Source organism: Pelodiscus sinensis, chromosome 17 (assembly GCF_052426305.1).
Source record: "Pelodiscus sinensis isolate ZL-2025 chromosome 17, ASM5242630v1, whole genome shotgun sequence".
Taxonomy (NCBI): Eukaryota; Metazoa; Chordata; order Testudines; family Trionychidae; genus Pelodiscus; species Pelodiscus sinensis.
Genome location: NC_143068.1, coordinates 31,817,886 through 31,833,438, shown reverse-complemented (window position 1 = coordinate 31,833,438; position 15,553 = coordinate 31,817,886). Strand labels below are relative to the sequence as shown.

At 53.7% G+C, this 15,553-nt stretch overlaps 1 protein-coding gene across 1 annotated transcript; it reads right to left on the bottom strand.

The window, feature by feature from the left end:
- Window positions 1-283: 283 nt before the first annotated feature.
- On the bottom strand, window positions 284-1,709 carry LOC142818783 (urocortin). Its single transcript, XM_075900772.2, has 2 exons — window positions 1,428-1,709; window positions 284-955 (listed from the first exon to the last, which is right to left on the bottom strand). The coding sequence occupies exons 1-2, from the start codon at window positions 1,494-1,496 to the stop codon at window positions 545-547; spliced, it is 480 nt and encodes a 159-aa protein (XP_075756887.1). The 5' UTR covers window positions 1,497-1,709; the 3' UTR covers window positions 284-544.
- Window positions 1,710-15,553: the final 13,844 nt, after the last annotated feature.

The window sequence follows — 15,553 nt, the reverse complement described above, 5'->3', positions numbered from 1 at the left end:
TTCCGGGCCGCGTGGAGCCGCTGCAACTCCGGAGTGACACCGGGTCAAAGTGCCAACCCCACGGTCCCGTCCAGCCCCGGTGGCAGCTTCGAACCTGGCTGCCCCCTCCCCCCACGTGCTCCGTGGGATCGCGTGGAGCCCCCCCCCCCCCGTCTCCAGTTCCCCCCCTCGCTAGGCCTGCGGACCCTGCTCGCTGGGAGGAATTGGGGGCAGCCCCCTCCCGTGCGGGCGCCGCGGTGGGAACCCGGCCGCCCCCTGGCCCGGTGCCTGCGGGACGGAGCCGGGGCAGCCCGCGGGCTCGGCTGAAGCGAAGCAGGCTTGTTCCAGCAGCGTTTATTGCGCGCTCGGGCACACAGAGAACACGGGACGGAGCGAGGACACCGGGGGGCGCGCAGCCCGCAGCGGCGCCGGGGGCCGCCTCCCTCCGCCCCGCGGGTTCCACCCCCGCGCCCCCGGGCTGCTGCGCGGTCGCGGGGCGCCGGGGCGCGCCCCCCACGAGGCGCAGAAATGGACCTAACCGCCCCCCTACCCGCCCCGCCCGCCCTCACTTCCCGATGCTCTGCAGCAGCAGCTTGTTGCTCAGGGCTTTCTGGGCCAGTCTCTCCTCCCGGGACATCTCCAGGAACTCCCGCAGGAGGTGGAAGGTGAGGTCCAGCGAGTTGGGTCTGCCGCCGTCTCTCCGCCGGGCGGCGGGCGAGCGCCCCTTCCTCCGCAGCTCCGGCCCCCCGGCCTCGCAGAGTCTCTGGAGCGAGGGGAGCCCCGCAGCCGGGCCCCCCGGCCCAGCTCTCCTCGGCCACAGGTCCCAGGCTGGCTCGGGGACCAGCGCCAGGGGCGGGGCGGCTTCCCGGCGCAGCTCCAGCGGGGAGCAATTCTCCGGCGGGAGGCACAGCAGGACCAGGACGGAGGCAGCCGAAATCAGCCTGATCCTCATGGCCTCTGCTTCCGGGCTGGCCGCCTGCAAGAGACCCCCCCCCTCGGGGTTACCCAGAGCCGGGGGCCCCCAGGCAGCCCCGCCCGGCACCGGCCCGGGCCGCTTCCCCGGGCCAGCAGCGATCGCTCCAACCCAGCTGGCTCCAGCCCCGGGGCAAGTCCCCGGCCAGCCCCGGCCCCTCCCGCGCTTAGCAGGTAATCCAGAGCCGCCCCCCACCCAACCCGTGCCCTCACACCCCGGCTCCTGGCAAGGGGGATCTCCCCGTCCCCGGCTGCCTCTCTGCCTGCCCGGGCTCCCCAGCACGCCCCGGCGCCAAGTTACAGCGCTCGGCTTTCCCCTTGGCTTCGCTCCGGGCGCTGGCCTAGGGGCGTTCGGCGCAGAGCGCGGCGCCCTTGGAGAGGCTGGAGAGCTGCAGCCCTGCGGACTCAGAACCTCTGGGTAGGGGGGAGACACCCCGGCCCGGGCCCGTTCCCTGGGGGGGCGGGGGAGCACTCACGGTGGCGGGTCTCCGGAGAATGCAGCCGCTGGTCCCACGCGCAGCAGGTGGCAGGGTCCCCTCACACATCAACCCCCTCGCCAGCCCTCCAGGCAGGGCGCTATATACCCCCCGCAGCCCCCCGCCACGTGACGGGCGTCTGGGCCTCGGGAGACGCGGGGGGGGGGGACAAATCAACTCCGGCTGGGGAGCTGCGGGCAGCGTGACGCTGGAGACCAGCTGGGGAAGGGAGCTGGGACCCCTCCTCAGCGCTGGAGCGCTGGGCTGAGTCCCGGGGACGGGCTGAGGGTCGCTGATTGATGGGGGGGGGGGGGTGTAATTACCACGAACAGCTGCAGGCGCAGCGAGGCTGGCGCGGGGCTAAGGCGCTGGAGCTGTCCCAGGTGCTGAACCGGCCTCTGGCTCATTCCCTGGCTCGGGAGTTTCCAACTCGCTGCATCCGGGAAAAGGGGGAGAGGAGGAATCACAGAAGCCTAGAACTGGAAGGGGACTGGACAGGCCAGCAAGTCCCGTCGCCTGCCCTCCAGCCAGGGCCAAGCACCGTCTAGACCATCCCTGACAGGAGTCTGTCCAACCTGCTCGTCAATATCCCCAGTGATGGAGATTCCACAACCCCCCTAGGCAATTGATTCCAGCGTTTAACCCCCGGACAGGACGTTTTTCCTGATGTCCAACATGAACCTCCCTTGGCGCCTTTCAGCCCATTGCAGGAACAAAGCAGCAGGCGCATGAAGACAGGGTATGGCTGCTGGTAGGCTCTCTCCGTCTGAACAGCTGGGTAGCTGGCTCACTCCACCTCTCACCTCACTCCACCCTCTGCCCCGCCTCCCCTCTTCACTTCCAACAGCAGTGACTAAGGTCAGGCTGTGAACCCCCCTGCTGCAGCAGACACCTGCACGGGGCCCCTTTGTTAGTCCTGCTTGGGGCACAGAGCTGCAGAGACCTCAGGAGTCATCAAGTCCAGCCCCCTGCCCAAGGCAGGACCAATCCCAACTAAATCAACCCAGCCAGGGCTTTGTCAAGCTGAGACTTAAACACCTCTAGGGATGGAGATTCCACCCCTTCCTAGGGAACCCAGCCCAGCGCTTCCCCACCCTCCTAGGGAAATAGTTTTTCCTAATATCCAACCTAGACCTCCCCCACTGCAACTCCTTAGTTGGGAGGAGTCCGAATAAGGGTGTAGGGGCTCTAATTTAGGCATTCTCAATGAAAGGCACCTGGCAGGCCCGCAAGACTGATTCACAAGCTCAGGGGACAGGCGGCGAAGGCCTGGCTGGCTGGGGGATATGTATTCCACCACAAGATCAACATTAGCGCTATTTCTTTCCCTCTCTGTGCCCCTTGAATGGGGGAGGCTGCCCCCCTAATCCACTAATAGGGGATGCACTGGATTAACCCAGTGGTTCTCCACCTCGTTACCACTGTGGGCCACAGATGCCACTCGCATTGTGTTATGTGGGCTGCCTCCACGCAGGAGATATAAGATCGGCCTGGCCCTGAGGATGCCATGTGGGTCACTGCCAGGGGGTCTGACAGACTTGCTGGCTCCCTGAACAAGATGGGAGGGGGGGGTCTCTGCACTCCTGGAAGGGGCGGAGTCTCTGCAAAAGGGGCGGGTTAGCACTGCCTGGAGTGTGCCATGCCACCCCCACCCCTGGGCAGCCCTCAGAGCCACCATGGCATGCTGCGTGATGCTCCAGCAGTGATTTAAAGGGCTCAGGGTTCTAACCACTACTGCTGGCACGGTAGTGGCAGCAGCTGGGAGCCCCAAGTCCCTTTGAATCAGACACCCTGGGGCAGGTGCCTCCTTTGCCCTCTTCTTTGGTGGGTCTGGTTACAGCTACAGGCTGACTGGGCTGCAAGCGGCCCCTGGCGGCGGGTTGAGAACCACCAGGCTAAGCAGTGAAGCGTCGCAGTTGTATAGGAATAAAAAATGTGAGCTGAGGTGTCTCTTTCATTTTTCTTCTCCACTTCCCTTGGCGTGATTCATTTTATGAGTTCAGGGAGATCAAAACTTCACTTAGTCTAAATACGGCTCTTGAAAGCAATTTTCCTCCTTTGGCTCAGTGCAGAAGTAAATACTTTCCTGTGCCACAAACGTTTAGGCCTGTTAATGCAAATTGTGGCTCACAGAGTGATTCTCCCCTCCAAAAAACTCCCCCCCCCCCACGCTTACATCATTCAGCCTTTGGAATGCAATGCTCGCTTATTACGGCGATCAGGCAGAATTAAAATTCTCCTCAATAAACAGCTCAAGGTTAGAGAAGTGTCTTTCATGCCAGAACTTGGCAGGATGGAAAGAGGCACTAACCGGGAGGTGACCCTATGTGCAGGCCGGCTTTGAAGACAAAGGCGAGGCGGCTTTCTCGCTGCTCATTCCAAATATTCCATGCCCAGTTTGCCTGCCTGCCGGCAACCCATTCAAATGCAAACTGATTTCAAGCCTGTAATTGGCCAGGGAATGAGACTGCAATGTAAATTTCATCCCCCCCCCCCAGCTCTTTGGTATCTTCTTCTTTGCTCAGTTCCCCATATTCCCCAGGGCGGTAATTGATGCTCAGCCCCAGACCTTTTCCGAAAGGGCTGGACAGTCAGAAACAGGCCCCCTTTAAGGTGTCTCAAGCTTACCAGACACTTTTGAGGGCCTTGGCCTTGCATCTTGATGAATCCGCAGGCAGTGCTGATCAGCTGGGGCAAGGAGAGAGGCCACGGCCAGTTGGCTACACTGGGAATTGCCATGTTTTTTCCTGGTGGGGCCCCCATGCCAGAGGAGGGAGGCCTCCTTTGTCATTTGTGGCCATTGCTCCTCTTGCTGGCAGTGAAGTAACATGTCTTTGGCCTGGCAGTAGTGTAGCCAGACACAAACCCCATCTTGTTTTTCCACAAACCCCATCTTGTTTCTCCCCCCCCCCCCCAGAGAAAGGCAGTCAGCCTTTGATGCCCTGGGAATGCAGGTGTGGTGCCTGTCCCTGACTCTACCATAAACAGAAACCAGACAGTAAATGGGCTAGCTGACGACTGGGAGGCCTCACGTTGCCGTGATGGCTAGTATCAGTAATTGACACGCCTGCACTGTCCCAGGAGAGGAATCTTCGCCCATCACATACCAGAGGTGCCCATTGTCTGCATTTTCCCAGGTGTACATTATTCTTTGCACCCTTCGTGGGAAACTTGGCGTTCAAAGCCATTTTTCCTAATTGGCCACTTGAGACCAGGAAGAAGCCCATGTGACCCAAGGGGTATAAAGAGGGGTTAAGTTGCCCACCCCATTTGAGCTCCAATCATCTACACCTGCTGGCAGGTATTGATTGTCTCCCGAGGTCCATGGGACGCCCAACCTCGCCCTACTTCTTCCCGAGGGATTGAGAGAAAGATGCTGGCCACGCCAAGTCTGGAACGCAGGGGTGAGAATTGTACCTGCAATGTGTTTTCTTTATGTGTACACTCTAATTGTCTCTCTGTTATAAGTTTAGTTACTTTATTATAGTTTCTTAAAGCAAACTGCTTCATTTCTATTGTAAACTGCCTTTGGTAAGGTGATTTAGCTATAAACTTTGGGAATAAGTGGGATGCCCTCATTCACTTATAAAATAAATATATATACACTGAACCAAGTTTCTTTATTTCTTTTCTCTTTCTTTCTCCTATAAATAAGCCAGTGCGTGTCAAGCTTCTGACTTGAACCCATGCTGCTGTACCCGAACCGAACACAAACAAAAGAACTTCAGCCGGTCAAAAGGGACAGGTATAGGAAAAGCTTGGGTGTTTTGGATCGTGTCGCTTCCAGGGGACAGATCCATTGGGGCACCTCTCAGCCTCCCCAGGCTGCCCGCTGCGAAGGGATTTCTGTATCCTAGCAGCTAAAATCTGAGGTGTTATAAGCTCTCCCTATAAACTCATTGGGGCGCCCGTCAACCTCCTCCAGGTTGCCCGCTGCAAGGGACCCCGGTCTCAGCAGTTGAAGTCTCGGGTGTATAGCGCACACACACACACCGGGGCATCTGAGAGCCTGTTGGCTGCCCTCTGCAACAGGACCCCGGTCCTAGCAGTAAAGTCACAGACGTTAAACTATTTTTCGGGGCGCCCTCCAGCCTCCTAGGCTGCCCACTGCAACGAGACTTTGCGTCTCAGCAGTTGAAGACTTGGGTGTAACACACACGCACACACTGCCCTGACCATTTCGGCTGACAAGTAGTTTGCTCACTTCGCGAAGCCATAACAGGAAAGTATTGAGGGGAAGGTTTTCAAAGATCCCCGTACGAGGCAGGCACTCAATGTCCAGGGAAGGGGCGTGGAACAACCCTTCCTGCCCTTGAACAATCCCCTTCCTGATGGCTTTTTAGCTTCTCTATGGCATTTAGCAGCTAGAGAGAGGATGTGCCGCCAGCCATCCAGGGCCCACAAATAGTGCCTTTCTGAGTAGGACAAATATATGGATAGTAACAGTCCTTCGTTCTGGAAGGGATATTAAGCCTTGTGTGCCAGGGATTAAGATGGGGAGGATCTTTCTTGGGTTGGCTGCAGACCCCCAGAAAAGTCAGTTAGGGGCTGCACACAAGTGAGAACCAACCAACCAACTCCTCACTGATGTGGCCCCTGACAGAGGAGAAAGACACTCCCCGCATTCCCTGTACACACCAGACCCTGCAGGGGCCCAGGCTAGTGGATTTTGTGTGCTCTAGCCATGCAGAGAGATGGTGGGGAGCTGGAGCCCCAGCGTGGGCTCCCCAATGCTGGAGGGAAGCCCTGAGCCTTGGGGGCCAGATCTAGGCAAGCCAGGGGCCACATCTGGCCCCCGGGCCTTAGGTTCCCCATCCTTGGATTAAGACAATCTCTAACACAGGGGTTCCGCAACTTTTCAGCAGCACACCCCCGTTTTGATTTTTTAAAAACCCTCACGACCCCCCCCCATAGCAAAACTTGTTGAGCCCAAAAAAAAGGAACTGACCAGGGCAGCAAAACTTGATGGGGGGGGGGGGGCTGAGTTGCCTTGCACCCCCCCCAGAATCTCTTCATGCCCCCCAGTTTGGGAACCCATGCTCTAACAACTGGGGACCAGCATGAGATCTGATGTAGCCGGCAGAATATTTTTCATCTGCGACTGTTAGGTTCTTAGGTATTCCTGTGACACATCGCTTGCTGGCCAGAGACAAGATCCTGGGCTAGATGGATTGGAGGTCCAACTCAGTCTGTCAGTCCCCCTATCTAGTTTTCTAGAGAGGTGCAGAGCTCCAGAAATGGAGAGTGTGCATGTGTGTGTGTGCATGCACATGTGTGTATAGTGCGGGGTGAGACCCATTTAGGTTGTGATGAGGCTTGTAAACTGAAGTCAAAGCTTTGCTGGGTCTCCTGAATACGGAAAGGGTTAACAATACAACACACCTCGCCTGGTTCTGGAGAGCACCATGCTTCATTCAGATAATAAAGGCCAATCAACAGTGATTATACCTTATAAAACGCAATTCTCCCCAGGTAGATACGATGACAAGTAACAGACACAGATAACAACTGCTACCATGGGAAGGCGTCACCCATAGTAATTCCTAATATAATGAAACTGAGCAATCATTCATAATGGCCTCTTGCAGCTATCATTATCTAAAGAAAAGAACAATCCGGTGAGAGAAGCTTTTTATCTTTATTCTCCCTCCTGGTTGGCATGCAAGACACTGTTCTGTACAGACTGCCCGTGTCTTTCATACTGTTTTGCCTTTTCTTTTTGTGACATCCCATTCTGTGAACGGCACGGAGGAGGGCTGAACGTTCAGTAATTGAGCTGGATGGTTGTCCTTGCACCGCAAATGCTCCATGACAGCTTTATGACACTTCACAAGTTCTTAGTGTCATCAATAGAGGAGGATGCAGATAGACAAGACTCTCTGGCAGCCAGATAGGAGTTGATTTGGCAAACACTTCACACATGGGTAACTGGACTCAGATGAACAGTCCCAATGAAATTAATGGCACTCCCTGCACAGGTACTTGTTTCAGACCAATTCCACAAGCCAGATACATAGTGAAGGGGGGTTGGAACTTAACTTCATTCACAAGTTTAATTCTTATACAAATGGTATGAACTGGGATATCGTCTGGCTCGCACATTCTCTTCCACATGTTAATGACTTAACCAACCGACCAATGAAGGTGCTAGCGGTTCTTATCAGCCTCTTGTAACTATTTAGTCTTTAAGATGCTACTAGACTGTTGGTTGTTTTTTAGTTTGTCCTATTACAGACTAACTTGGCTACCCCTCTGAAGCTTATCTACTCGCTGTCTTTCTTTTCTTCCCACCCACCCCTTTTTTTCTCCTTTTTTCTTTTTTTCCCCATCTTCCCCGCTCCTTTCTTCCCTTATTTATTCTTGGAGCTGGACTTCTAACACTCCTGTCATCTGACGAAGTGGGTTGTGCCCACGAAAGCTCTTGATACCATCTGGGGCTGCATCTAGACTGGCATGATTTTGCAGAAATACTTTTAACAGACAAGTTTTTCCGTTAAAAGTATTTCCGCAAGAGAGGGTCTAGATTGGCAAGGATGCTTTTGTGCAAAAAGTGCTTTTGCGCAAAAGCATTCGTGCCCAGTATAGATGCGCTTTTGCGCAAGAAAGCTCCATTGGCCATTTTAGCCATCGGGCTTTCTGTGCAAAAAATTAAGGTGCCTGTCTACACTGGCCCGCTTGCGCAAGTATTCTTGCTCAAGAGGGCTTATCCCTGAGTGGGAGCGTCTAAGTATTTGCGCAAGAAGCACTGAATTCTTCCATTAGAACGACAGTGCTCTTGCGCAAATTCAAGCAGCCAGTGTAGACAGCTGGCAAGTTTTTTCTATTTTCCTATTACAGACTAACTTGGCCCCCTCTGAAGCTTTTGCATGTGTAAAGCTACTCAGACACAAAACCACTGGCAGACTTGGGGCCCTCGTTTCTCTGAGGTAGTTACATTGGCCAAGGGATGGGACATAGTGACGCTTGAAGTCCAAGTTTATGTTCTAGGGTTTAGTGTATGTATTGTGAGAGACCCAGGGCAGCTGGCTATAGTAGCTTGGTGGAGGGCAAATATACAGGAAATAGTTTTCTATTCTCTGAGTGAACAGGCAAGGCACTGCTGCTATGTAATTGAGGCAGGTAGGCACCTGGGGCTAATGAAGAGCTTGCCAATAGCATCAGGCTAACCTGCAGCCAATGAAGGTCAGTTTAAAAGGCTTCCCCTCAGGAAGGGCAGGGAGAAGGCCAAGGACTGAGAGTGAGGATGTGCACTGAGAGGGCCAAGGATGGGAGAGTGGTGGAGGGCTGTGGAGGAGCAGGAAGGATTGCTCAGGTACCAGGAAGGTGTTAGGAGGGATCATCTGGGGAAGTGGCCCAGGGAAAGGCTGCAAGACTGGGAGTAGAGGAAATGCTTTAGGGTCCCTGGGCCAGAACCCAGAGTAGGGGGTGGGCCTGGGTTCCCCCCAACCCTCCCCAGGCCGCTACAGAGCCTGCCCCTGAGAGGAGACACCAGGGCTGTGTCTACACTGGGCCACTTATTCCAGAAAATCAGCCGCTTTTCCGGAATAAGCTGCGAGCTGTCTACACTGGCCCTTGAATTTCCGGAAAAGCAACGATGCTCTACTGTACAAAATCAGCCGCTATTCCGGAAGAACAATTCTGCTCCCGCTCGGGCATAAGTCCTTATTCTGGAACACTGTTCCGGAAAAGGGCCAGTGTAGACAGCCCAGTAGTCTTTTCCGGAAAAAAGCCCCGATCACGAAAATGGCGATCGGGGCTCTTTTCCGGAAAAGCGCGTCTACATTGGCCATGGACGCTTTTCCGGAAAAAGGGCTTTTCCGGAAAAGCAGCCTGCCAATGTAGACGCTCCTTTTCCGGAAAAACTGAAAACGGAATAGTATTCCGTTTTAAGCAGTTCCGGAAATTCATGCCAGTGTAGACACAGCCCAGGACTATGGAGGGGTTTTGCCCCAAACTATGGACGAGCCTATGATGAGACTGGCTCAGTAGGCCATGACCCTTGCCCACAATAAAGGGCCAGAGGCCGTGTGGAGGGCCACAGCGAGCCTCTGAGGCAAACACTACCAGCCAGGAGGCCTAGGGCCCTCAGGGCACGGCCAAAGCTTTGCCATAGTATATACTCCCAAACTGCGATGGCTCAAGTAGCAAGATGATTAAACCCTCGATTATCTCGACTCTAAGCAAGAAGCGACAGAGTGTTTTCTAAGTCTGCAGCTGTGGTTTTTTTCTCTTTTTTTCCCATTCAGATTCCTTTCGCGGGAAAGAAATTGCAGTCGACGTGAGCACTTTTATAACTGAATCTAACGTTGCCTTTTCCCCCCTCCTTTTTAACTGGAACGAGCTACCCTAAGGGTCAGCAATGAGCCATAGCCAGGCAGACCCCTTGTATCTGCATGGAGGCCTATGGACAGCCATAGACCTCCCTGCAGAATCAGGCCCACTGTTAGTTCGCTTCTCAGATGGCCCTGCTGAAAACATGTGTGAGACAGAGGATTAAAGGTTTGGAGCGTTTCCCTGTTTTATGTGATTCTCTCTCGCAGTTGCCCCACTTTCTGGGGACACTGCGCCTGGAATTGAAACCTGCAAAGAGCTGTGGGCCGGGACCGTGGGCTCTGAGTCCTACTCTCCGTATGACAGCAATTCTCCGCCTTGCTTTAGCTTGCACGGGTGTGCTCTTTGGGGAACTGCGATGGCAAGGAGGGAGGTGAAGGCAGGGCTGGTGTTTCATTATGTCATGGCTCCTTCCGCACTCTGGCACGATCAATGCAGAAGTGGGGGCCAGCAAGTGTACCCCAAAACCATATCGACCAGGCTTTGGTAAAAAACTTCCCCCCAATCTTAAAACCCTAGATTTTGGGGATAAAATCTCGCAGTGCCACCACCCAAATTAATAAAGAAACCAGGGGCGAGACCATTTGGGAAAATCTCACCCCTGAAGTAAAAAGCAGGACACCACCATTAACCAATACCAGGTTAATAAAAGCAAAAGAGAAAACTTTTATCATCACCACGCTATTCCTGTTGCAAGCATAATGACTAGATTGAAAGGTAACCACGTAACTATAGAGACTCCCTGGGCCGCCCTAGAACTTAGTTACAAAGAAAAGCAAAACATAGTTTAAAAGTGCACAGACAGCAGATCCCATACCCAGCCCATACAATAATAAAAGCTAACAGATTTATCTAAACTTTATTCCAACTTAAAGAAAATGAAGACTCGTTTCTTGGCGAGAGAGAGAGACATGTCCGTCTCCCTTGGAAGCTGGAGGGAACTGCCCAGAACAAAGGAGGGCAAAACCAAAAATTCCTTTGTCCCAGTTTGAAATTCCTACCTACATTCCTATTGGCTACTCCACCTGGCTAGGTAAGGGACATAGTTAACCCTTTAGTCCCCAGGCTGCTGGCTAACCCTCATGATCATGACACATTACTAGCCTATTTATCAGAAAATGTGTAGCTCCTGCAGAGTGAGCAATGGGCATGTTGAAGAACTTTTTTTTCCCCCTTTTAAATGGTGGTTCCGGGGATGAATGAATTTCCCAAGGGTCCGAACCCAGCATCACTCCACTTTCCTAAAGGAGCCTCTTGGGTAGCGCTGCTCTGTGAAAGGGTGCAGCTAGACCAGCCTAGAATCTGGATTCTGCTGGAGACCGGACGGGAGGGCACAGGGAGATGTTAATCAGCTTAGAAGGTGTCCTGCTGGAAGTGCAATGCCTTTGATGTCGACCTGCTGGAAGTCCAGGCCTGCCCTAGGAAAGATTCACCAGTCCAGCTAGCCCAGCAAACCCCCCGAGGGGCGGACCAGCCGATTGCCTGCAGGAGAGCTGTTGGTAGTGCGGCATGTATTGTTTCAACGAGCGAAAGAAGAAATACCAGCCTTGCAGAATGGTCTCTGCACCAGGGCTGTGGCCAGGACGGCAACGGCATTAAAAAATCACACCCCTAATTGTCGCTGCACTTCTGGCAAAAGCCCTCAGGTAGGGGAAGCTTCCCCAGTAGGCAAGTGAATTGGCTGCTATAGCTTATGTCTCTTGGGGACCTGGGACAGGCCAGGCAGTTGCAAGCACTAACCACAGTGGTGATGGCAAAGCTTTTCCTGGAGGGTGGGGCGACGGGATTCGGGGGGCAGCTGCTACTGGGTATGTCTACATTAGCCCCCTAATTCGAACTAGGGAGGCTAATGTAGGCATTCGAACTTGCAAATGAAGCCCAGGATTTAAATATCCCCAGCTTCATTTGCATGTTCCTGGGTGGGCGCCATTTTTAAATGCCTGTAGTTCGAACTACCTGCCCGCGGCTGCACACGGCACGGACTAGGTAGTTCGAATTAAAGCTCCTAATTCGAACTACCGTTAAACCTCCTGCAAGGAGCTTTAATTCGAACTACCTAGTCTGTGCCGCTTGTAGCCATGGGCAGGTAGTTCGAACTACGGGCATTTAAAAATGGAGCCTGTCCGGGAACATGCAGATGAAGCCCGGGATATTTAAATCCTGGGCTTCATTTGAAAGTTCGAATGCCTACACTAGCTACCCTAGTTCGAACTAGGGTGACAGTGTAGACATACCCACCAAATCTCAGAGGGGTTTGGCCACCCCCTCCTATAGGCCCCTTGCTTTATATTTTCTGGTTCCTCTGCTTTAGCTAGGGTGTGTGCAGACACTTCCATGTTTGCACTTGCTCCTGCTTCCCCCCGCTCCCTGCACTCCTGCCTCTGATACAGAGGCAGCAGCGCAGAGGATGGGGGGAGGTGGCTCCCCCCCCCCAGGAGCTGGTGTGCATGCGGACCTGAGAGCCTGCGTGTAACTGTGAAGGTTAATGGAGGATCCTAGGCTCATCGGTTAACCGTGTGCAGGGTTACACGTTCACACCCCTCGCCTCTGGTTTATGTCCTTTTCCTGGGGCTCTGGGGTACACGTTAGCCACTCTGGATAACAGGCTTCTCCGTCTGCCTGTACTGGTGGAGTAAACAGCATCAGCCACTGAAGGGCAGCATGTGAGCTACAAGCTGAGATTGGTTGATTGTTCCTTCCTACCCCCATCTCCCAAAGATTGCTGGATCATTTGCAGAGGAAGCAAAAGGCTCAAGTTGTCTCTTGTTAAAATGTCTGAAAGTCTTTCTTTGATCTTCTTAACCTCAGCCACACTGCGCTGGGAGATATTTACATAAACAGGCTTATCCGCCTGCAGCATCTCTTTGTCCCCTGTGGGATTCATTGGTGACAGTAGCGCGTCACAGCTGGGTAGCTGCGTTATGCACCCCCAGCACCGCTCTCTCTCCTCTCCTCTGTGGGAGGTTTCCAAAGGCAGGTCGTGAAATACTCAGTGACTACGTCTACACTGGCAGCTTCTTGCACAAGACCGGCTGTTCTTGCGCAAAAACTTGCCAGGTGTCTACACTGCACGCGTGTTCTTGCACAAGTAAATTTACAATCTAGCGTCGGAAAACAGGGCTTCTTCCAGAAGAGTTATTCATCTCCCCACGAGGAATAAGCCCTCTTGTGCAAGAGCTCTTGTGCAAGAGGGCACTGTAGACAGGCAACATGAATTTCTTGCGCAAGAAACTCCTATGGCTAAAATAGCCATCAGAGCTTTCTTGTGCAAGAGAGCGTCCACACTGCCATAGATGCTCTTGTGCAAAAGCACACCTCTTGCACAAAAGCACATGCCAGTGTAGATGCTCTTTTGTGGAAGACTCTTTGCACTAGAATTCTTCCGCAAAACAGTTCTTGTGCAAGAAGCTGCCAGTGTAGACGCAGCCAATAGTGTGAAAGTCAGATGCGAACTTTGATGAGTGGAGGTTGCTTTGCAGGTGTGATGGGGTGGATTTGGCCCAGTGCCCCCTGCTGGAGGCTGGTGGCTTTGCCACACTCCACCCCAGAAAAAAGAGCAGAGGAGAAGTCCTCCAGACATGCTAGAGTGGCTGCTTCCACTGCAGCCAATCAGGGCCCAAGAAGCCAGTATAAAGAAACTCCTGGGCCAGGGCCCTGGCAGTTCCTCTTTGGAGCTCAAGGAGAGCAGACCCAAGGAGCAAGACCTTGGGCAGCTCAGGGTGGATTGTGGACCCAGCTGAAGCCCAGGCCTGGCTGAAGACCAGGTGTGCCGAGCTAGGAGGATGGCAGCACCTGGACAGGTTGGTGTGAAGACTTGGTGATAAAGCGCTGAGAGGGCAGAACAGATTCTTGGTGCAGTGGCCCATGGAGCCAGTAACAGTGGACAGTAAGGATTGACTTAGTGCAATATAGGGATGGCTGGGCTGGGACCCAGAGGAGTGGATGGGCCGGGGTCCCCTGCAGCCTCCCAGTAGCTACTCAAGGGGGCAGGAAAGAAGCCTGGTCCTAGGCAACCCAGAGAAAAGGGCGCCTCGGATACCCTCCCTCCACTCCCAGAACAGTCCTCCAAGTGGGAGCTTGTGGAGACATGTCCTCGCCCAGAAGGGGGCGCTCGAGAGAGGGTGAGCCCTTTCCAGCAGGACACATCACCCAGGACTGCAAAGCTAGTTTTGTCCCTTGGTATCTTGGGTTCCCTTATGGCAAATCCGGCCTGACAGCACTTTGAAATGGTGTCTTTCAATTCCGGTGCTTTGGAATTCGTCATTTAATCCCTGGAGAAACCTTTAAAACTTTACCAGCAACTGAGTCTACTAAGTGGTGTGTATAGCAGTGCAAGATCTCATCTCAGGATTTAAAATTTGTTTTCTTCTATCATAGAATCAGTGACACATTCAGAGCTGGAAAACATGCTGCCTGGGGATTAATTATTGTTTCGGGTTTTTTTTAAGGGTGTCATTTTGTTTTCCTCGAGTAAAAACGGAAGGCAGCTAAGTGTTCGTGATGCTTCCAGAGATGTCAAACTCATCAATCAGCTCCGTTCATTGAGTCATCCAAGTGGGCCCGTGGCTCTTGGGAGTCAAAGACCCTTCCAATTAGGGATATCTTGTCATGGGAGCAGTTCCTCTCTTGGAAAAGCGAGACACGGAGGCGGCAGTTCTGAAGTAGGGACCGTGACAAGTTCAGCTCCATAGAGCACGGTTCACTTTCACTTCTTTCCCCTGACAAATGGGTGTTTCCTAGCAGCACCAAAACCTTCTCTTCCTTTGGTGTTCCCTCCTTCAGTGATTCCTCACAGCTCAAGGCTGGGGGCTCCGGTTTCAAGCCTTCCTACACATCACGGGGCTAGACGGGGACCAGATCCACACGGCCGAATGAGAGACCATACGTTGTCTTGCAGAAAGGTTTTTATTAAAACAACTGGCCGTGTAAAGGTCAAAGCAATGGGAACCTCTGGAAATAGTTTCAGGACTGTATAGTGCTCATTCCCCACCAAATCTATCGGGGTATGCCATGTCGTTTCACCTCTGTCCTGGAGGCAGGCATTTGCCCCATTGGGTTGCTCACAATGGTGTCTCTGATTTTTCCCATCCATGTGCAGAATAAATTTTGTTACGTGCGCCAAGGTATGGACAATGTGCACCACCCATTGAAACACATGCTGCCAGCTGAGGGAGCTCTGTTGATCAGCTGGGAAGTATTTGAATTTCATCCAGGAGGGTGCCCAAGCGCTCAGCTTACAGGGAACCCGGATGGCCTCTGGGTTGCTTATGGGGCAGTCTATATGCTTTTCCAAGGTGGAGCGTTCTATGTGTGCATGGGGGGAGGTGGGGCAGGGCACAGCTGTGCTTGGTCTGATTAAACCTGCAGCAGCAACTAAACCTCTTTCCATGTGTGATCTCTCCCAGGTCTGCCTGGCTGCAGGAAGCACAAAGGATCCAGCTGTGTTTCACCGGGAGGTGGGTGACAAAAGGGGACAGTCCTGGGCCTTGGGCAGCAAGGTTTGTTTTCTGAGAAGGACCTGGGCTGTTTTGCCAGATAGTGGGGAGAAAGAAACCAGAGACCCCCTGCTGCCCCACTCAATCCTTTGAGATTAAAAACTGGGGCAAAGGACAGAGACGGAATCGCCCTCGTTTTTCCCTTCTTGGGCCTGAGGAGAAGAGCTGGCCAGGTGCGAGCTGGGCACATGTGGCTGGCCAGAAGCAGGAGAGAAAAGCTCTGCAATTGGGCTGGGGTGAACTGGGGGGGGGAGGTACGGTGAGTAGGATCAGCCCCGGCTGCCTCTCCCCTGGGGCTGA